The sequence below is a fragment of the Thunnus thynnus genome, chromosome 6, assembly GCF_963924715.1.
Source record: "Thunnus thynnus chromosome 6, fThuThy2.1, whole genome shotgun sequence".
Classification (NCBI taxonomy): Eukaryota; Metazoa; Chordata; class Actinopteri; order Scombriformes; family Scombridae; genus Thunnus; species Thunnus thynnus.
In genome coordinates, this window is record NC_089522.1 from 24,068,086 (window position 1) to 24,091,330 (window position 23,245).

The 23,245-nt window shown below is 41.8% G+C and overlaps 1 protein-coding gene across 10 annotated transcripts in view; it reads right to left on the minus strand.

The window, feature by feature from the left end:
- Positions 1-207: 207 nt before the first annotated feature.
- The window catches only part of LOC137184797 (ankyrin repeat and SAM domain-containing protein 1A-like), a 65,490-nt gene continuing 42,452 nt past the window's right edge, over positions 208-23,245 (minus strand). For 4 of the 10 annotated variants that reach the window (XM_067592802.1, XM_067592799.1, XM_067592804.1 and 1 more), the window contains 13 exons: positions 22,172-22,241; positions 18,212-18,327; positions 10,146-10,244; positions 9,695-9,841; positions 9,070-9,177; positions 8,643-8,813; positions 8,392-8,529; positions 8,234-8,305; positions 8,029-8,115; positions 7,358-7,495; positions 6,070-6,252; positions 4,414-4,512; positions 208-3,271 (listed from right to left, as the gene is read on the minus strand). In XM_067592802.1, the coding sequence (XP_067448903.1) occupies positions 3,155-3,271; positions 4,414-4,512; positions 6,070-6,252; positions 7,358-7,495; positions 8,029-8,115; positions 8,234-8,305; positions 8,392-8,529; positions 8,643-8,813; positions 9,070-9,177; positions 9,695-9,841; positions 10,146-10,244; positions 18,212-18,327; positions 22,172-22,241 (1,545 nt within the window). In that variant the 3' untranslated portion in view covers positions 208-3,154. The remainder of the gene's footprint in view (positions 3,272-4,413; positions 4,513-6,069; positions 6,253-7,357; positions 7,496-8,028; positions 8,116-8,233; positions 8,306-8,391; positions 8,530-8,642; positions 8,814-9,069; positions 9,178-9,694; positions 9,842-10,145; positions 10,245-18,211; positions 18,328-22,171; positions 22,242-23,245) is intronic. The other 6 variants (XM_067592801.1, XM_067592803.1, XM_067592800.1 and 3 more) reach the window with 6 other exon arrangements.

Consider the following 23,245-nt stretch of genomic DNA (forward strand, 5'->3'; position numbering starts at 1 on the left):
ACTGACCTTGTTTGTCCTCTGACAAATCAAAACACTTTGAAGGCGTATATATACTGTGAAGCCTTAGCTGTGAGACCTGCAGTAGAACTAGAAATATGAAAGGAAATTCAGCAAAAGTTGGGATCCGTGTCTGAAATAAAAGAAAATGCAAAAGGTTCCATGGTAACGATAAAAAAAAGAGCAAATAAAAAGTCAACAGGGACAACATTTCTAATTGCTCCATTTATTAGTTGTACAATTATGAAAAATAATCATAAAAAAGACTGGAAGCCCAAGATTATTTACAATCTTTTTTTTTTTTCTTCTGAAGTGAGGTCCCTCTTCTGAGTCATTGTTTTCTCAGCCTTTTTTCTTTTAAATCACAGGGTATTTATTCACGATATGTTTAACTTTATAAGACAGTCCTTTTCTCTCTTTTGACAAACGTCAAAAAAATTACATACGTACATACATATACATATATATATATATATATGGATATCTATAAAAGCAAAAATCATTCAAGTATCAAAATACAGACTGCTAGATTCATGTACAATATCATTCTCATCATTATTGTCATCAGATTAGTCCCAAAATATCTCTCCTGATCCTCAGCAATGTGCAAAAGCAGAATGGGACCAGGCTGATGGCTGAAGGTGCCGACAACCAGTGAGCTGAAGACAGTGTACCATAGAGTTATCGTACTGGCCTGACAACGTACCACATATACAACAGTTAAATCAAAAACGACCTGACTATGTACCCATATACACATCGGCTGACCAAAAAGTACCATTAACAGTCAACATACTGGGAGTTAGCTAGGAGAAACATGCTGTGCCCTATTGTTCTGTTCTGCAGCTAAAATCTAAAGATGTACCAGCCTGCATGGCAGGTTTGGTGAATAATCTTGTGTAGATTAACTGAACAAAGGAGCAGGGAAGGAGAGAAACTGCAGAGAACCACACCTGATCCAGTTCCCGCATTAGGACACGTCATTGTCCAATAAAACAATAAAAACATACAAAAACAAACAAAAAATTACAACTTTCAAATCAAATAAAAGCCACCCCCTGTTATATTACTATAAAACAGTCTTTGTAGTGTTTGTTTCTCTGCCCCTTCGTCCTTTAAGTTTGGTTAGAGAATTCCTCCCGTGCAAGATTACATTATTTATCACAGTTATACATGTATGTTGTGGATGAGATGGTCATGAGGAGACGCTACTATTTGGATACAGGACGAATAATCCAGGAAGGAGTGTGTACCTACAGTTGTGAGGTCTCTTGTCTGATGCCTCAGTTTGTACCTTTGTGTCATAACAGAAAACATGTAGTTCCTCATCTCAGCTACTTCCCCTTTGACTACAAGTTCTGCATTGAAACCTACAGGTACATTTCCTGAAAGAGTGAACACAAACCCTCTGTGAGGGCAGACTGATAGCTGTTGGGAGGCCACAATTCATTTCTCAGGAAATGCAAAGAGCATGACAACCATCACTTTCTGATGGACAGGACGCTAAATGGAGGTGTGTGTGTGCGTGCGTGTGTGTGTGTGTGTACGGTGAGCGATGATGAAGTCGGTGAGGTCAGATGAACTGATGGACCGTGCAGTGTTGAGAGCTTTGTATACGTTTCTCTCCAGGCCCACTCCACCCCCCCACCCACCCACCCACCGCCTGATATGTTACTGTGGTGAGCTGTAGTCACAGTCCAACTGGTGATGTGATCCTCTGCATGAGAAGTAGGTCACTTTTCCCAACAAAAACACCCATCATGCAACAGGGCTCATTCCTGTCCTTTCACACTGGCTGGGAGTGGTCACAGTGTTCAGCTACAAGGAAGGGACACAGACACATGCACACAAAGCAATGAGGTTAAAATAAGTAAAAATAACACTGAAATAATGGACACAAACATTGTGATGGATCACCCCCCCCCCCCAATATAATGATTAACTCTTTTCACTGGCAGCAGTGAAATATTAACTTGCTGTGATTGGCAAAACAAAAGGCAGGATGAACATTGAAGGCATTTGTCGTGAAAAGAAGAAGAAGAAGAAGAAGAAGAAGAGAAAAAGACAGGACAGAGGAAGATGCACTTATTCTTACACATTTGGGGATTTGGTGAAAGTGCTTAGTTATAGTTATTTCACTCCAGAGGAAGCATCAGGTTTTAATCCTGGTGCTCTGATTGATAGACAGAGGAGAGCATGCCAGTCGTAGACAGTTTGGACTGTCTATTTTCTGGAGCAGCCAGGACCACTAACATGCAGGTCCGAATCCTCTGCGTCCCACAAGAAAATCCCTCAAAATGTTTACTTTATTAGCTCCATAAAAGGACTTTATCACAGTGCAAGAATCTTAGCCTCCTTTGGCTTTGAACAGCCTGCTGATAGTGAAAAAATCTCCCCCTTTGTTAAATCGCTCTAACAGCACAACCTGCATCCCCCCTGAACAGAAACAGTCTGCTACAATCCGACTGATGCATAGAAATTGCGGGAGCAGTTTCACAGTTCCCTCAGGAAACATGTCCATCCAGGTACAGGATGTGTGCAGTGGGTCACTCAGATTTTCTCAGGACTCGCAGTCAGGAGTTGAAAGATCAGAGTGAAAAGCCTCAGAGCGGCCGTCGCCTAATGGAGCGGGAAAAGCACCAAGAAAAAAAAAAAAAAGCTTATCACTAAGAGTCAATAGTAGGATGTTGATTGGGGGGGAAAGGAAGCATTGTACAGAGTTCAGGGAGCATACAAGGTAAACAGAGAGGAGAATAACAGTGAAGGAAAGTGGCAGGCTGGTAGTGTGACTGATACCAGCTAGAAGAGGACTGATAAAGTGGAAGGGTTGCACTAATAATCAATACGTAGTAGAGTAGTAGTGGTGGTGGTTTAGGATAAGGAAGGAACAAAGCGCTCGTTCAACTGTCACAGATTGTGTTGTTGTCAGATGAAGACAAAAGTGATGTCAGGGAGTGACAGACTGAGTACAAGATTATTCTGTCAGTCGATCCGGCAACAACACGAGACAGAGCTACGGTGTGAAGGGAGACGAGGGAGGGTGGGGGTCCAGCCTGGAGAGAGGCAGAGTCACAGTGAAAGGCACACAGAAGGAGGGAAAGGAGAGGGGTGAGAGACCAGGCCCAGGTGCAGAGGTCAGGAGGAAGAGGGGGTCCACTCAGAATATGGTGGTCTCGTACTTAGTGCTGATGGTGCGCTTGGATTCCTTGGGGTCCACGAGCCACGTGGCGCTGCTCTGGGACTGAGAATCCCCCTCCTGATCCACAACATCTCCCTGTAAACACAAACGGAGAGCATCAAACTGTCTGCCTTTCAACAGCAGTGGATCTTTTAGTGAGTAATTACACAAACAGGTTTGGTCAGTAACAATATCACTGAATCACAGAGGGAAAGGAGAATGAACTCAGGTGACTATGTGCAGACTAACTCATCTGTTGGCATGGTTAACCTCTTTATTTGGGTGAAACTTTGTGATAATGCTCACATCCTTTTTGTCATGAATTAAGAGAAGATTCCTGTCTACCTGTGGAATCCACCTGCCAACAGGCCGCAACGTCTCCTATTGACATTTACCTAAAATTTACCCATAAAAAAAGTTGTGTAAATCCAAGTTTGCACAGATTGTAAATAAAATCTATACAATGGCAAAGCAGTATCGTCAATATAAACTATTATAATCATTATAACTTTTATTGTAACTGAGTATTATTTTTATTTCTCACAAATCACAAATTTTAGTCACTTTCATTCATTTGTGATGTAGCATACTTCACTACAGTTCAAATCACAGCTATTGAGAGTAAACTGTTGGGCTTCTCATAAGCTGCAATAGATTAGATGTGAAGACAGTTGCAGGAGAGTAACAAGGTTTTATATTCTTTGTTTGATAATTCTAACTCCACTATGTTTGTCTTTCGAAGTCATAAAAGTCACATCCAAAAATGTTATTCTTCATAAAAAGTTAACTCTTTCTCAGTACTTTTTAAAGGACCACCTTGATATTTCATCTAATAGATTTTTATGCCTTAAAACATCAGCAAAATAACAGTACTGAAGGATATTTTAGCACTCCACAGTTCCACCCTCACCAAAAACCAGGCACAGAATGAGCTTCTCTGTGTATGTAAACATTCATAGTATTACTACCAAACTGTCACTAGGGGGCGCCAGAGTCAAAAGTAACATAGCTGATAAAAGCTTTTATCAGAGGCCATGTATAGGAAAGTGTAGCTCATATATATCTATTTTTTTTCCACACACAGCAGTAAAATATATAATATCAGCAATATAAATACATAAAATGGGGATTATGGGGTTGTTAAGGCAGTGAGAGGGAAAAAAAACTAGGAAGAAAAAGGAGAAAAGCATGGGTGGATGGAGACAGGACAGGATGGTATGACGATGTGAAGGCAGCACCTGGGCAGCAGGGCTGGTAGAGTGCAGCGGTAGGAAGGAGGGACGGTGGGTGGTGCAGGTGTAACAGTAACAGCAACGACTGTCGAGAGGAGGAGAGTCCTGGGAGAGATAAACACCGCCAGGAGGAAAGAGGAGAAAGACAGAAGAAAGGGAAAGAGCACAAGAAAAAAAAAAAAGACAAGAGGCGGGGTTGTGAGAGAGTTACAGGAAGAGAAATTGATACAGATTTGAGCATGCAGCATGAGACAGGAGGAAACTGTGATTGTGCTGGATAGTTTTCAGGTGTTTGTAACTGTGGGAGTGTGAGGCAGGATGTTTTTTGGAAAAGTGCATTTGTGCTCAGCAAAACAACCCTGATTAAATAAAGGTGGAGCATTTAAATATCAAAACACAGAGGTGAGGGAAACACAGGCAGACACTGAAGAAGCGACAGTAAAAATCAAAAATCTTACATGATTCTCTTTATGCCTACAATACACTAGAAGACTTTGAAAAGACTTTTAAAAGACTAAAGTCTGACACTCTTTCAAATCTCAAGACAAAGTATCATAAGTCACTGAGTCTTAAGTCACAGACTCAAAGACGGGAATCTTGCAGGGTCACTATTTGCAAAACTACGACTAGATTCCTTTTGAGATTATTTCACATCCTGCTCCTGGTGGAAATTTACATGAAAAAATGTTGAACAATGGAGCAGAAACAGAAACAGCTTTTGGCCACAGCTGTCCTTGTGTGTGCAGTGGTTTGCACCAGTTTCTCCTCCTTTTTCCACAGTCCAAAAGAACCGAGAATTGTTCATCTACCCAGTTTTCGGCTTCCTATCTGGTGCTGGAGAGAACACACCTATTGGTAGTTGACAATGTTCACGTCATTGAACTTCACCATTTGCCGGAGCCAAGGCTAAAAACTTGCAATAATATTTAACATGTTTGATTTTATGGGACCGTCAAGACAAGAAAAAGACTGACGTAAGACAGCTCAGACTGAGTTTTATGACCTTATACCAAACGATCGAGATGACGGGGGCGAGCCGCGACTCTAGCAAAACTCTCATGATTTTATTCTGATACTGGAAATTTGTCTGCGACAGAGAAATTCCATTAAACAGACGGAGATGTGCGACTGGTCCCTGAGGTGTAATTATCTCATTTATATTCAACACAAGCTCACTTCTTAATGGTTTAAAGCTAATGGCCAGACGAACATTAGCACAGTGTAATAACGATGTGAAAAGCTGCAGACTGATACAAATGTTCTAAGTGTCTAATGTGTTTCTGTGCGTTTAGATTCCAAAAAAGCTAGATCTATGTTCCTATAAAAACATAATTATTACATCAAGTGTGAGGATGACTCAGTAATGTGTGATATGCTTTAGTTTTACACCAGCTGCCATCTTGTAATAGCATTTTTTTGATTTGTGGATGTCTCTGACTTCTTTTTAATGCTGCAATAACAACAAGCAGAGCAATGCACTACATCATGTCCATGAACAGGTAAAGTGCATTTCAGGATAAGGAAAAAAAGCAGTAGCACAGCTTGTATTAGTTTTTGTGCCCCCATTAAACTCCAATCAACTCTTCCATTAAGTTTTAATAGGTTTAAGAGTGTGTATGTGTGTGTCTGACTACTACGCTGCGGTATGTATCCCCAACTCACCCCTGACTTCCGTACGCTGCCTCGTGGTTTGGGTACAGGTCGGCTGGACTTGGTCTCAATGACCTCTGAACCGGGTCCCACTGGAAGGTTCTGGTGCTGTTTGGTCCTCTGGGCCTGCAGAGCCAGCTGATAGGCTACCTCAAACGCCTGCCCCAGCGTCAGTATAATCTCATAGGTCAGGTTCTAGCAAAAAGAGAGAGAGAGAGAGCAAGCAGACTTTTTAAGTATTCAGCATCCTCTCAGCAGATATAGAGCTGTCTCACAGTAAACTGAGCACAGTTTTGTTTCCAGGCTAAGGAACAAAACAATACTCAGTTTGCAGTGAGACAACAAAAGATATCATGACAAAGTTTCCTTGCCTGAAACTTCTTCAAAACCAAATTGCGTAACTTGGAGAAGTGACAGTTGTCTTGGGAGTATTGTGCATCAGCGAGCAGCTCCGCTCAGTACCTGGGCTGAATACATCTGCCGTAGTTTAGCATTTAATCGCTGCTGCATTCTATTGTTAAACCCTGACAGCTTCCAAATATGAACAAGCACTTTCAGACTAAAGACAGAGGATTCAAGCTTCACATTATGTGTCTTGGGAAGCTGAAAAAAGAACTTGTGGTGAGAGCACTGCGTCAATACAACACGAAGCTCTGAATTTATCTGCATATTCTTCACTTTTGAAAATATCTGCCCTTATGTGTCATCTGATAGCAGCGCTATGGTCAAAATCACCCCTGGCTGTTTTGGCCTTTGATGGTTCTCAAACTGCTGCGGCACCAACTTGATAAGGGGCGGCCCCTTGTTTCAACCCCACAGAGGAAATCACAGTAGAAACTGAGTGCTGCTAAGCTCCTCCAGACTGTAGACTGGAATGACCCTTGCTGCATTATGAGGCAGATTAGCAGGATAATCATCAGATCTCAAGGGGGAACAGAGTAGGTAATGGAGGGCTAGTTATCAAAGGCAGAGTAGCACTGTGTGTGTACGAGGAGGCAATCAACCCCAACTGAAGCGTGACACCTTGAAGAGATAGGGCAGTCTAGAGATAACAGTTTTGACCGTGCGGACTGTCACATCTCCTCAATGTTACAGCCACAAGTACGGGAGACGACGCTGGAGGAATTCAAATTTAGCAGTAAGGAAAGTTATCAGCACTCGCCAGAGAGCCTCCTTTAAATATGTTCACCTTGTTTATGCTAAAATCAAGCTGACACAAAAATTGCACGTCATATTCATTTCACTCTGAAACAGATAAACCAGTTTGTTTTCGGTTAAAGGACAATGAGGGTATCCTTACCACGTCTACTGTGCTGAACACGTGGCAATAGTGATGGCTGGTCTGCAGGTCCTTAGTGATGTAGGCGAATGTGCACAAGTCCTCTGGGTCCTGGGCTGCACACGAAATATTACGGATCTCATGCTCTGCGATGATGTTCTGCACCGAGAGGAGAGGAATGCATGAATGAGACTCAGTGACTTTAAATAACCCTCTGTAAAAGCTTCGCGTTTCTGTTTGATGGCATTAACACAAGGCAAACAGAATGTTAAGCTGTAACACACAGAACTCGAATTTTATAATGTGTTATGAAAATACCGAGACAGCCGCTGAGGAGGTGAAATCGAGACATAAAGTGGGTTTCGCAGCTATCGCAGGAAAGTGGAGCCATGAAAAGTTAAACCAGGCTGAGTCTTTTTTCATTCATTTCAAAAAAATGTCAATATGAGGAGATGTCCCCCCCCCCCCGTCAGGAAATACTAACATGAACAAGTCTGACAGAAACTTGGAGGCATGACATTTACAATCAGAAGAGAAGCAGCGTGACGTTTGACTGGAATACTTTCATACACACAATCTCAAAATCTTACAAAAGCAAATGTGCTGTTATTTATGTATTTATTTATGTATTTGGGTTCACTATAATGTGTAACATGACACGCAGGGTTAAAAAGTGAACTTTGATTGCTAACCTTATTGGCTGCATCAATGAACTTCACACCCTTGTATGTGATGGAGAGGACGATGGTCGGGACTTTTCTCATTTGTTCTGTCGACCTCTGGATGAAAAAAATGAACAATACAAGCAGAAAGGACATTAAGGCCAATTATTATGTATTAATATGTAGAATAGTCCATGTTGGTCCACTGAGACTACAGTAGAAAACTGTCTCATACCCGCATTTTGGCACAGGCATCCTGGGTGGATTCAGTACCCCGTAAATCCTTAATAAGCATGGAACCGAGGTACTATAAAGGGAATAGAAGACAGAAATATACTTTGAAATATTCAATGCAAACAGCATAATTTATGAACGAGAAAGGCGAAAACATACATTGGCTTCGTAGGCGCAGGATTCAAAGATGAGCTTCTCTGGCTGGTGATGCCAGTTCTGGACTGGAGCGTACGGTGCTGCCAAACTAGGCGGCCGCAGGGTCAAACGGGGTTCTCGATGCCGTTCCTCATACCGTTCCTGGAAAAAAAATTAAGCATTAATGTCAAAGAAGACTTGCAGGGACACACTACAATCACATGAAGATACTGGAGGCCATAATGTACTGCTGAAGTGAGAGATAATCCACATACATGCGATCTGTGTCGTTCACTGCGATGTCTTTGGGTGACGTCATAGTCGGTATCTGGCACTTTTTTCCTCCCTGGTTCTCCTACTGGCAGCAGAGGGTCCATTGAGCGTCCTGTGTATGACTCCATCAGGCTAAGCGGAGATGAGGTCTGGGATCCAGGCAGGTCTTGGCACTAAAGAGACAGACACAGTCAGCTGTCACATGATGAACGCAACAATGATTGCTGGCTGTTTTGTGTTTAATTTTTCTCAGTAAATTTGCAGCTTTTGTGGACTAAAAAAAAATCAAAACATTGATGGAAACTAACAAGCTTGAGAGGAAGAAAAAGCATCAAACTCTCATTCGGTTCCTCATTTCAAAGTGTGTAACAAGTAAAGTACAGTATGTTGTTGGCATAATAATGTAGGAGCCTCTACGCATGTCCTCACCCTGATCTGAGACAAACGAGGAGGCTTGACGGGAGGCTCCTCATAGGGCCTCTCTGCTAAGGAAGCAATGATGCGTTTCCTGTGACCAAGTAGGGTAATCTTTAGCACCTTGAGGAAAGAAGAAATTATTTGGTTAACACGTGTAGCAACACTTGAAGAATCAGAAATGCTGGAAAGTTGGAAGCGCACCAAGAAACGCCAGACATAGACGCTTAACTTGTCATAACAACTTTACTTGAAATCTTTAAACCTCAAGCCTTCAATGAGATCTTAAATGTCTTATCTTAGAATAGCTCTCACTTTGTTTTACCACAACAAAAAATGTGCTTTGCTTCCTTCAAACAAGAGACTTCTGTCTCAAAAGGCAGGTGAAGTGTCACTACCTCAAATATTACTGGTTTGTTCTCTGACATTTGAAGCCTGATCAATTGAAGTATTTTAAAACTACTTCCATAATATTCATTCAGTATTCACCTTCAGAGTTTCAGTTTCTTACCTTCCCAAACTGCGGCTGGTCTAAACTGTCAAAACGTGTCCCTTGTGCTGAATTTTGTTTAACATACTCGCAAACTAATTTCACCCTCCAATACTCCTCATAGTCCTCATGTACGTCACCGTGACTCACATTGACAATCTCCAGTTCCCAAAGGTTTTTGACACAATCCAGAGTGCGATAGCCACTGGCCAGGAAGTTGTGCAAGTACTCGTGCAGGCCCAGATTCTCCAGCCAGGAGGACAGCGAGCTGCTGCCGTCACAGCCCAGTGCTTTCACCTGCAGGAGAGGACTAAATCATTCACTGATACTTCGAGAGCTTTGGGACAATGACTGGCCCTGCATGGTGCCTTTAAAGTTTTTTTTTTTTGCCTCACTCTGAAGAACTGGCTAAAATAACCTCATACATGTATATTGGTACCTCAAAGGAGCTAAGAGACTATCTGTTAGACTTATACAACACGCCTTGGTATTAAAGGGAAGATTAGCACTTTGTGATCCAACATCAGAGGCAATGCAAGACAGTGAATCAGCTCTGACTACGCTGAGATTAGTATTGAGGCAGTAATCAATGATTTGTTACCTTGGGTAAGGAACGTGCTGCATGCAAGATCTTCTTTCTGTGGCTCGGGTCTGTGATTCCAATTTCTCTCAAGTCCTGGTCTTCCATTACATTACTCCCCTGTAGCACAAAATAAAATGCTTGTTAAAGGATTTGTGTAGTTTCTTTATACCCGTGGCTGTAGCAGCCTCCAGAAAGTGTGGTACACACAAGTAGAACACAGTAGAGATGTGCCGGTGTACTGTTTTTACAATGGACCGCAATGGTAACAATACTGCAAACCATTTCCATTACCGTCATTACAGTAATTATTGCGGTTTTCAGAGGGTACATGAACAAAGCACAGCTCCTCTGTTTTTCTTAGCAGTTTTTTTTTTGGATAAATCACAAGAAAAGACTATTTTACTGGTCACATCAAGACACAGCAGTCAGAGCAGGACCAGAGAAGCATTAGCTAGTCAACCTACTCAAGTGTAGCCAGTTTATGTATATACAGTACCAGTCAAAAGTCAAATCAGAACATGAACTGAATCTAACTGAAAGTTGACTCTCTTTAAACAACCAACCTGCTTTTGTTTGGAGTGTTTTTTAGTTTCTTGGTGTTAGTTCATTCACAGTAATATATTCAGTTCTGTTCAGTTTGTTCAATTTGATTAAATCCAAGGTGAACATGACATTAAGTAATTTTACTATATAGCAGTATTTCAGAAGAAGTCTGACAATTATTGTGATAACACCATTTACTGTGATATTTTTGTCCACAATAAATAAAAATGAATTCACACTCTGCAGCACCGTATATAAAATGTTTTATACTGCAGAATCTTAAGGGTAAGAGCCAGGTTGAATGATCAAGTCATATGAATAAATCTTTAAATACACTGAAAATCTAAAGCACAGAATGCAATCTGGTTGAGACTCCAATAGAAGAGCCTATGCTGCACGGTTAGTATTGATCACACGTAATGGTACCATTGCAGAAAAAAAAGGTCAATCATTCCTGAGTGGGATCTTCAAACTCCTCCCTGGGACTCCAACCTACTGACTGTAGTGAATGGGAGCCACGTCAATAACCCCTTAAATGAGACTTAAGTGTGTGGGGGAGGGAACTGACAGGCGTGTGTGTGAACGATGGTCAAACCCATCTTTGGTTACAAACAGTATCACCTTTGAGACTGTGTGACAGGCAGGTAATGGATAATGGAGAAATGAATGATAAATCAATGTCAGAATTGCAAGTGTACAGGGATATGAGATGGAGGGGTAGGAATACTCGTGCATCAATGGTTGATAGTAGCTGATGGCTGCAGGGAGGAGAAAATCAACACACTCTGATATGTAAGAGGAAAGTATTTTTTACACTGCAAAATCATTCATCAGCAGTCTAAATAAATGAGTTATTGCAAAGCATTACTACTCAGATGACCAGTGAGTAAAGTAGTCCATCTTGTCATCTGTAGAAGAGTTATCCGAAAACGCTCACTGCGTTACTTCTGAAGAAGAGGTCAGCAACTAAATCTCATCTGTTAAAGTATCATGACGCTCCATGAGAGATGCTGCCTCAGGAACAAATTGTGACGGCTCAGGGCTCATGTGGCTGACTCTTCAATATGAACCTCAGGTTAATCCTATAGTGCTCACCTAGGCACACACACACACACACACACACACAGACACACACACCAACACACAGTAACAGGATAGAAGAGGAGATGTCTGTAGGTCAAACCTGACATCCTGTTTTTCATGCAGACAAGGTAGATACAAACAAGGGGCGGAAAGGATGAAGAGAGAGGAGGAGCGAGCCTGTCAGTGAATGTAAAAACTGCAGACTAATCTGTGTAATGCTGCATGCGGAGTCACAATGTTAATCAATTTTGTTGAGTGAGCCACTGATATATAGTGACGTTAAAGTCATAGTGTGTGAGTGTGTAATATGAGTAGTTTATCAGCAGCCTGTTTGTGGGGATTTTGAAAAAGAAAGACAAAGAAAAACCCAAAGACAGATAGAAAGACAGAAAGGAAGAAAGAAAGAAAGTTAAGAGCAAATTGGTGCATGAACTCGGTCATAACCACGGTGAGACGTGACCCGAGTTAGAGCTCAGATTGAGCACAAGACATCATGACGCATCTCTTTCGCTTTCTTAATACCTCGCACTAAACTGACAACTTGAAGCCCATTATCTCTGAGCAGCAACACGCTGATCGCTGCCTCTCCAGCTGAGGATTGAAACTATTTGGGGAGCTGGATGGATAATAACACTTTGACAGTGCATGGATCATTGCATTACTGTCCCACTGGAGATGAACTGATAAATGGCTCTGCGGGGGGAAATAGCTCAGACAGACTGGCTCTACAGTCTTTGCTCCCGTTTTCTGGGGTTGTTTTCTGCACTTTTACTGTTAAGTAGATGTGTTTTATTTAATCCGGCTATTTCGTGTTTCTCGTGTGTTTTCTGTGTAATTTGCTCGTGTTTATGTCTTGTTCTTCCTGCGGTTATGGTTTCTTGAGCTTTATAGAGTGTTAAGATGCTGTTAATGTTATCCATCACTGAGGTATGCACAGGAGGCACCGTGTTTGAACAAAAAAAATCTTGTTCTAATGTTTGCAGTGGAAAAGGAAATTATCTTATCAGAACAAAACGGCTGATGTGAAAAAGACATAATGGGCCATGTGGGATTTGCGGCCTTGTTAGAGATTGACGTTAGTACTGAAATGATTAGCTCATTAATCAACTAGTAGGTTCACAATCAATCACCCGGAATTTTAATAATTGATTAACTGTTTAAGGCTTTTTTCAAGCAAAAAAAAAAAAGCAAAACAGTGGCTAGCTTAATCTCTGTTTCATATCTTCATATATTAAATATTTTGAGGTTTTTGACTGTCGGTCAGACAAAACAAGTAATTTGAAGACGTCACGTTTGGGGGCTTTGCGAAATTGTGGTGGGCATTTTTCTGAATTTTCTGATATTTTATACACTCAACAATTAATCTTTTAATCCCCAAAAATTAACAGATTCATTAAGAATGAAAATAATCATTGACTGCAGGCCCAACTGACATAGCTAGACATTTTGGTTACTGGAAGTTTGTTTCCATCCATATTAGAGCTGAAACAATGAGTTGAATAATCTGCTAGTCGATCAACAGAATTAATCTGCGACTGTTCTGAAACTCCATTAATTGTTTCAGTGATTTTTCACACAAAAATGCCAAACACCACCTAGTTTTTCTTTGTCATACATGATAATGACCCGACTATCTTTTGGATTTAGACTGTTGGTCGGACAAAACTCATAATATGAAGATTGCAACTCGAGCTCTGGGCAATGATAACAGACATTTTTTTTTAAACTGAATTTCCGATTAATCACCAGATTAATTAATAAAGAAAATAATTGTAAGTTGCAGCCCTCATCCATATTTCTCTATGTGACATACCAAACCTTACTGATGGCAAAGACATTAAATTAGCTTCCTTATAAAGTGTTAAGAAGCTTGAAAGGTCTTTGAAAGGTCACTGAGATGATAAAACTCTCATCACCTGCAAAATAAAATATTACATTTACCTCTGTTACATCTTGATGAACTATTTATTCCCACACAAAGACTTTGAAAACACAAACTGTGTGACTTTAGAAGACGAGGTGGTGACAGCTTTGTGGGGAAATTTTGGACTGATGTGGTCTTACTTTTTCCCTCACCACAGGCTCAGCAGGTCTAAGTGAGAATACATTAGTTGAGAAAGAGCTGACATCAGCACAGTATGGAAGTGAAAAGAAAACATCTATAGCGGTGTAAGCTAGGTGATTTTGTGTCTGTACTTGTGCTGCCCATCCATCTCTGTCCTCTGATTAAAATTCTGCTCTCTCCTCAACCTCAGCCAGTCCCTCCGGTTTAAAGCACTCTCAATTCAGGGGGGCAAACAGGCATGGATCACTCATTCTCACCATCAGACAGCTAACCAAAAGCGATGAAAGTCATAGTTTGTCCTGCTAAACAAAGCTGTCATGCGACCACACGGGCCTGTGAAAAAGGCCTATAAGGAGACTTTGATTGAATGTGTAGTGACAATAAAAAAAACGTTTCAAAATCGACCATATATTCGATCTAATCCCCGCACAAATGTTTTTCAGACGGGTAAATGGACAGCAATACATCACCGCCATTGGCACAACAGAGAAATCAATGAATCCATTTCCAATCCTTGAGCTTCTAATGCATGAAGCCATTACCGAATTTCCAATTTGTCTGCAGGCTTTGGTGGCATTGACTCTTTCCAGCGTATCCACTTTGCATTTATTTAATGCTGGAGAATAACAATGAAGAGAGATGTTATAAGAGAAGAGACTATTGAATTAAGATAACACAGATGCAGCCACCAAAGTACAAACAGATGTAGCGGATTCTAAAGTTTCTCTCACCTTTGTGCCCCTTTTTGATTAAACCCAAACTCTTTCTTAAGAGGTTTTTGCTTCTATTATGCACCGAGTCACCTCTACAGATTGGAGACTTAAAGCATATTTGTTCCTCTCTAGCTGGCTCCATAAACGCTAGCTGCACAAGTGCATCTGTGACACAGTTGCCTCGAATACAAACTAACTTGGAGCTCTGTTAGCTGACCCCGTCACAGCTGACAACACAGCCGCCAGAAGCGGGTGCCCAGAAGTACAGCGAAAAAAGGAGCTGTTTCGTTTCAACAAGCGTTAGTTGTCAGAACCGGCGAGGACTGGAGAGCACCACGGCCGCGCAGAGCTTGTTTCATCAGGACATTTTGCTCCATGAGTCGATAAAACGCATCTAATTGGTTTCAGAAGAGGCTTGTCTCTGCTTCGGTGCTTGAACACAATACAATCACTGCTGTTATTGATCCACTTCTGGAGCGAGCCTGCAGGGTAGACGGAGATCACGACGGTCCGACTGGCAGAGTAAACGCTGTTTAATTAGTGATTTCACTGCACGTCGGCTACAGTGGACACGCCGTTTCTAAACCACTGTTTTTCAATGCCTGCAGATCATTCTAGAGATACTAGTGCAGAGCTCAGTTGATGCTGAATTTTTCCATTTGATGGAAAAAAAAAAGAAATTTTTTTGTCTGCAAATTAATCTGACTTCTTGACTTTCGATCGTAAAAGCTCAGCTATAAAGGAGATGCCAGAGCAGCATTACGCTCTTAATTAGATTTCACTCAAGCATGATTCTCTAGCAATGGTGTATATCAGTGATATCTAACTATATAAGTGTATTTAGGAGTTTGCGTGTTATGGTTTCAGATTGTTAAGAGTTGACACACTGGAAAAGTTTGGTAATTACGAGATTGGATTTGTTCCATACAAATCCAGACGTACCAGTGACAATCTGTGCCTGGAGGCTGGTACCACTAATAACATCAGACAACAAATATCTGTCTGGTAACACGGAGCCAACAAGCAAAGCGTAATGAAATATGCTCTGCTCCTGCTCTATCCACTCTAATGCACAAGTGCACATTAAACACAATTAGAAGCAAAAGACAAGGTGACTCAGAAGGTAATTCTCATTTCCAATTGAGACCAAATTGTGATTATTTTAAAAAGGTCAACATTTACTGTGAGAAGGACAAAAGGTTACGGCTTTTTTTTTTTTTCTACGTCCTCTAGCAATTTCAGGAAGCCAGGTGGTCTGTAAGCCGTGTTTAAAGATAGAAAAATTGCCAGCTCTCCACTTTGGAAAAAAAGAAGAAGAAGGCTCAGGGCTGAGGAAGGAGAGTGTGAAAGACTAAAAAGACAGTAGGAAGATTAAACCTGGAGAATAACTTGAGAGGCTGCTTCAACACAGAATTAAACATGGCTGTTGATGACACTGGTGAGAGGGAGAAAGGCAGATAACCGGAGGTTTGGTCTATTCTCTGGTTATGTAAAGTAGATTAGGCTCCTGCAGCTATAGTATAAATCCATGCTATAGAAAAGCATGAAATGTTCATATTTATTTTAGTATTCATCAGTGTAGAGTTTCTAGCGTTGTAAAACCTTCCATAACCGTAAAACATCGCTGTCGATATTAAGAAACAGATGACACTATAGTCCCTGCACACCACTGAGGCAGATTGAGGACAAAATCTGCTCTCTGAAGACCAAAAAATGTGTGTTTTACAATATTTACAAGTCTGGTTAACAAGCCTTCAATGACAAAAACCAACAGACAATGAACACAGACCTTCATTTAGCGAGACATATAAACATGACACGGTGTTGTCAGGGCCATAAATTCTCACCAGACTTGGATGGACCAAAGCGTAACATGTGACCTTCACCATTAAACTAAGCCGGGGATGAGATAAATGGAAAAAATGGAAACACAACACAAAAAGAACTCTAAGTTTGAAGTAACTTAATCACTTCTTAAGGTTACACTCTGTTCTATTAATTTCACTGTGGGATGGCTTCAGCTTGTCACCGCTGTTGTCGTGATTGAATAATTTCCCGCCTTGAGCGGTCTGTGAAAATATTGGATTGAAACATTTGCCCCGGGCAAACATTTTATCATTCTGGGCAGTCAGAGGACATCTGTCAGATCACCAAAAATACTTCTGAAGATACAACCTGCTGCTGGACAGGTGAAAAATTAAAGTTTGTGTAGGTAACATTATCTGAACAAATCACAGAGTAATGTGAAGGTTATAAACGAGTCTGTGTCTGCCGTCGTGCCTTGTGAATCAAAATGACACTGGCAGCTACGCAGGTGACTCATTAAACTGAATGCTAAGTAACACAAGGCCGCAGATTTGTATAAATGTGTGATGTGTGGCTTCTAGGAGCACTGGTCATAAAAAAAAAAAAGACAAGATGACTTTACTATCAGTGTACAGGCGACTGGATTAATGAATTTCCTTCACATACTGTAAGCATATCTTTAGAAGAGTCACAGTTTCAGGGCAAAAGGTGTTCCAACTCCTTATTTAGTATTCAGCTGTAAACTGGGATTACTGTGCACTGAAAAGGTATTTTTCTGTCTCTAAATATGCAACAAAAACAAGAGCCTAGAGCCTGAGAGGATGCAGATGGATGCAGTTGTGGTCTGCGTCTATGTGCATTCATGTTTTCTCATCAAATCAGTGAAATCTAATCAAGTTTGGTGTCTGGATGGGATGAAAATCTGCAAACACGTAGCTCGACGTGTTAAAGAAAAGACGCATAATGGGCCTGACGGAGGAGGGAAGAGTTTTCACACAAGATGGCGGTCTCATTTCAAACATGCCCACTAGCCCCGGCCTGCCAGCTGGGTCCCCCCTTTCTCTCTTCCATCAGTCATCATTACTGACAAAAGCAAGAGAGCCAACTCATAGTGGCGTCACACACTGTAGGCTCTATAAACATGTCGGCTTGGCAACAGCATCCCGTTGCTCATTGAGATGCTCCTCCATACTAGCGGGGTATCAGCTACTTCTCAGGCACTGACTGTAAGTTAGGGGCCATGACAACGGCCTCCTGAGCTGGAAGCAGACCGTCTGGGAGTCAGAGGGCGGTATGAACCTGATTTCGATACACAACCAGGTGTAATGACGTAAAAGTCTCTGAAAACAAAATATTTGACAGCACAGATCCGACCATATAGTGTCTCGTCGAACGGACGTGTAAATCTAGCAAACATCAATTGAATGCTCCGGGAGCCTGTCGCATGAGTGAGAGGAAACGTTCTGACTTTGAATCCAGCACTGAATATTTTGAATTTTTATAAAGCCTGTGACATAATGTGTGATATTGAATTATGTGCCTGTAATAAAATATAGCAAAGACGAATCAGTCAGAGTCAGGATGCAGAGGGTGGGGTCATAACAGGATTTCAGCTAATTGAACTCCAGACAAAGCTAATAGGATCATGTCACAGCTAAACGAGGGTGACATTAATATAGCATTCATTGACACAAGACACAAGGTGAGGATTGTAGGAGTAAACAGAGAAAGATAAGAAAAGAAAAATCATAAAAGTAAGGAAAGACGTGAAAAAATTAAGTGGAGACAACACACACTCAAAACATCCAAACAAGTAGGGAAATAAGGTCATAAGACACGTATTTAAAAGAAGAAAAAGGAAGCGTGGAACTCACCATGTAGTGCAGGTCGTCGAAACCGTTGAGGAGTAGTTTGCTCTCGTACTGCGGCAGCCCCACGTGCTCCAGCCAGTCTCCCACAGGCTGGTCCAGCAGCCGGCCTGCAGCACCTGCTGACAGGGGAAAGCGCTTCAGGAGGGAGAAACCTTTCAACCGGTAGCAGCGGCACTCTGAGGATGAGACGTGGCATTGCCACATCATTCTCGGCCAGCAGAGCCGAGAGCACCAGCAACAAGAAGGCAGGGTGTCTTCTGTGGACAGGGCGTCAGCTCCCGCAACGCAGCGGGGGCCGAACCACAGTCACCCAAGACGGAATCAAGCACCCCTGATCTCAGGGGAGAAGCGGATGATGAAAGGGATATGAGCTGGTTTAATACCAGCTAGTATCCACAAAATTCTTAGCTATGGAAGTCAGCCAAGAACATACCAAAAACACATTTACAATCAACAATAAACCGCCTCACTTAACTGTTGCACTGGAAACAACAGTTCATATCCAACCGGGAAAAAAGTCAAAATGTCCCATGTCAGGAGGAAGCATTTTCGGCCCAAAATAAAAGCTTGCAGCTGATTTAATTAAGCTCCAGATTTGTCAAGAGAAACTCAGACAGGAGGTCAGACAGGAGAGCAGCAGTTCATAACAGTGGGGGGAGTTATTCCAGGGGAAGCAATTTGTTTCAGACCAGTGGAAAGTTCTTTGGAAACTTGTGGGCAGAAGCAGGAGATGCTTAATTACCTAACAGGCTCATCCCTGATTCACAGATCCAACCTACTCAACATATAACCCACCACACACAGTCCAGACAGGGATCTACCCCTAGAACATGACAGTGTTCACCACGGAGAGCAGAGCAGATGGGCTAAAAGAAGCCAAAGAAACAACTGCAAAGAGCTGAGACTGATTGAGAACCAAAGCTACACTGACAGCTGTCAGCAGCCTGAGCCGAGAGGAGCCTCACCTGTACAGGGACAGATGTGAACATGTTACTTTTATGTTCTTGACTTGCTTTTATACCAAAAAACTCATGTTTGCTACTGTGGGAAACAGTTATTAGACAGCTTCATTAAAAAACATAGCACTTGAATTTGGTGTCATTACCTTTACTCTTCATTTTATCCAGTTAAAAACTAACAGAGCAAATCATTTTTCTGCTCATAGGAAACAGCTGCATATTCCTTAGGTTTGTTTTCACCTTACAATAAACAGATATCATAGCCTAAAAGAAAATGAATGCACATTTTAAAGCTTCTATTTTTCCTTGTCAGTGCTGCCTTCATCTATTTACAAAACCAATCCTGTTCCAGAGGATATTCCCACGTCATAAATCCCATCTTGGTCACTCCAGAATCTTTAATCAGTTATCAAGGGGAAAAAAAAAAAAAGAAATCCAGTCAAAGATCCAATCAGCTACTTCAAAGAGCACTTGAGTAATAGCTGGCCCCCAGAATGAACTCCTCTGCAGACGAGAGAGTGCTAAAACTGTCTCTTCTCAGTCTGGTACAGCCTGTGAGATGTGGTCAAAGTCCAGCAGCGGCCACTTTCCACAAAAAAAGCTTCTGTAGTCCTCTCACTGCTGCTGCTCCAGGCTGAGGAACGGATCACCTAATCTCATAGATCCCGAGGTGGCGTCCTTCTATTGTCCTGGTTGTTTCTGCTGCCTGCGATTCCTCTCTCCTCCCTTAAACACACACTCTCTCTCTCTCTGTCTCTCTCTCTCTCCTCGTTGCATGCTCCTCTCCACTCCTCCCTCCCTCCCTCTCTCTCTCTCTCTCTCTCTCTCTCTGAAACACTGCAGGTGGCTGCTCTTTGTCAGTGCGAGCTACCGCTTCAGCTACAGACCCCCTGTCCCTCATTACTTGCATTTCCTCTTGAGTTTCTGCAGCCTCTGTATCTCGGTCTTTACTTTTCTCACACTTATTAGGTTTCTCTTCGCTCTCCCTCGCCATCTTTCTCACTCTGATGTAGAAGTTCATCAGTAGAGAGGAGAGAAGTACAAGGGACTGCAGGCATAGAGCCAATCAGCTAGAGACATCACAGCTCTCCAGTCAACACTGGGAGGAGAGGAGGCAAACGCTGGACCGAATGAAAGACAGTGGGGGGGGGGGGGGAGTGATGCTGCTTCTCATATGTGCAGACAGAACCTCTTCTCCGGTGAGTCCCTTGATGGCCTGCTGACAACAGCAGCTTGATTGAGACGGAGCTGTGGTGCACGGCAGCTAAAAGGTTGTGCCTTTAAACATACAGGAGGAGTGGATTCAGACTTACAGAGCAGCTTATAGACCAGACAGATACAGCCAGTGATGGGGCGCTAACTACTTTACTGCAGTGGTCTCAGATTTCCCCACGTCTACAAAGCAAAAATGAGCTCATCCCCTGACATACGTAGTGGTTAATATTTAAAGAGCTCACTCCAGTGCAGGGCATAACAAACATGAGGATTCGAATGAGAAGATAGACAACTTTGTGTTAAAGAATAGCACATCTGCTGCATTGCTTAAATGTATTAAAATAGGGTTTGGGCAAAAGTGTAAACTGGAGGTGAATGTTGAATAATGTTAGAGGGGAAAACTGAAGGGATGGAGTCGATTGTTCGGGGTTTGCTGCTACAGTCCCCTGGCACCATCCATCAACCCTGACGACAGGCTTTTGAAAAGCCTGAAGAACACACGAGAGAGCATGTACAGAATCCTTAACACAAAGACATTTCATTACAAAGTGAGAAGCTAGTTCTAATAATGTGTCTCACAGGAACTTCGGTCTTAAAAATAAAAAATACACTCGTTACCCTCCGAGGTAGGTTTAGAGCACAGGAGATCACATGGCTTAAAAAACAGGCTGATTTTGTGTCAGACATCACCACTCAGGACCACTGCCCCTTAAAATAAGCACACTATATATCCACTCTATAATCAGGATGACAAAAGCTGTTCAAAAGCATCATTTTAGCTTTCTCCCAAGCTGCTAATGTCAAATCCTCCCCTCATCTGTTCCATTAAAACAGACAAACTACTTTTACTTTTATATCCACCTCTCAGTTGTTTTCAGATTCCTCCTTCATTGACCATGTCTTTCAGGTACCCATTTAATTTCCCTCGAGGGCACTCATATGGATCAAATAACTTGAGGTTTGATTACAAAAGAAATCCAGGCAGATATGGCAATGAGGTACGAGACAAGTGAGGCAGCCATTATCAAAGAAGCTCCTCTCGTGACAATGAACCCATACACGTGCATACTGAGGAAGGCTACTTAAAGGTTTTGAGGAAATACAGGCAAGGAGATGCACTCTAAAACTGCCCGTTGAAATCTTAGCCTACAGCTAAACAGGTCATTTAGAGTTTTATGTTCAAACCGAGGGGCTCGCAGTAAGATTCATAGTAGAATAATAAAAGTCACAGAGGTGGAATTGATTACAGAGGTGACTAAAAACAGATACAACTACGCATCAAGAGCTAATAAAAAAACTACCCAGCTCACCATTTTCCCCCTCAAACTTTTCATTGATTGATTTTGATTTTGAGTGATCTATAAAGTACATATTGAACTAAAACACACCTTGATTTCTGGGTGTTGAACTCTAATTCAACACCTGTTGCACTCCTACATTGACATTGTTGGACTCATAATGGACAGTTTAAAAAAAAAATGAAGCAGAAACTTTTATCATCTATTCCATGTCAAAACCTAATGCCTACCCACAATGCAACTCGACCACTAATAGTTTTATCTGAGATTCAGGTGTGTTATGTCAGAGGTGGCTAACGTAGCCTCGAGGCGTTAGCCCCAGGCAGAGACGAGCAGCAGGGTACAGAGGTCTGGTATCCTCACTTCTTTCTAACTCCACATCCCCAGATTTTTTTCCCACTTTTAAACTTGTAGTCTTCAGCTTAAATTTACCCTGACTCGAGGCATTTAACATTTCACATTATAAAGTGGTAGTAATTATCATACTCTACCTGGTGTAGCATATTGCTGATCTCTGGAAAAATCGATGCCGGCACCAATCAGTGTCATGATCTTCTCGATCTGAGGACAGGAGCAGAAGAGAGAGAGATAAGAACCTCTGGAGGAGTCATCACAGTTTAGCCTCCACCTCTCACCAGCAAAAATACTGAGAAATGCCCCCCATGCCTTAAACAATACACCACTAAACATTACAGTCACCCTGCAAAAGCAAATGACAGCATTAAGGTATCTTTAGCAAGAGAAAAGTCAGTCACAGTGACACATAAATATCATTTTTGAAGGGCAACTGTGCCCCTGGTTGATTGACTTAATATATCATTTATGGCCACAGCATTACAGTTATTTCTATTGTCTCATATTGGAGGATTTACTGGCTCTTGGCTGCAGGTAGGAGCGTCTCATCTGCTGCCTGAGGCCAAAACAATACTGATTTAAACAGACATCCCAATCTCACAATCTGGCATTAACAATCACAAAGCAAAAGTTTTGTCAGGGCAATCAAACTATGAGAAAATATGTGCAAGTCTAAGAAAATAATACAAAAATGCTGTGAGGTGCTTCAAGCTTTTCTTCGATTTATAAAGCTCTCAAAGAAAATACTTTGAAGCAAGTTAAACTATCCGTGTCATAATATTTGCCCCGATAACATGTGTAACAATGTTTTTCAAGGCACCCGAGCCTCTAAAGAAAATAAAGGAGTAAGATATACAGAGATTAAGATAAAAAGAAAAGAAAAATAAAATCCCAGACCACCATGAGTTCTTGTAATAATTTCGTGCATCTCTACGCAATGCATGCCAACATAACTCGAGTGTTGTTTCCACACATATACACTCATATATCCACATGTCATTCACATGCACACACGTGGACATACACAAACAGAATAGTGTTATTTCCTTCAAATGTATTCACAAGGGCATTGAAGCAGCAGTGGGCCATAGAGCTTCAATATTACACCTGTCACAGCATAGAAACAATGCTCCCCCCTCAACCAATCCAGGCCTGAGTTTGCATGGACATTGAAAGCGCATGAAATGAAAACGTAGGGACTGACAGTGCTG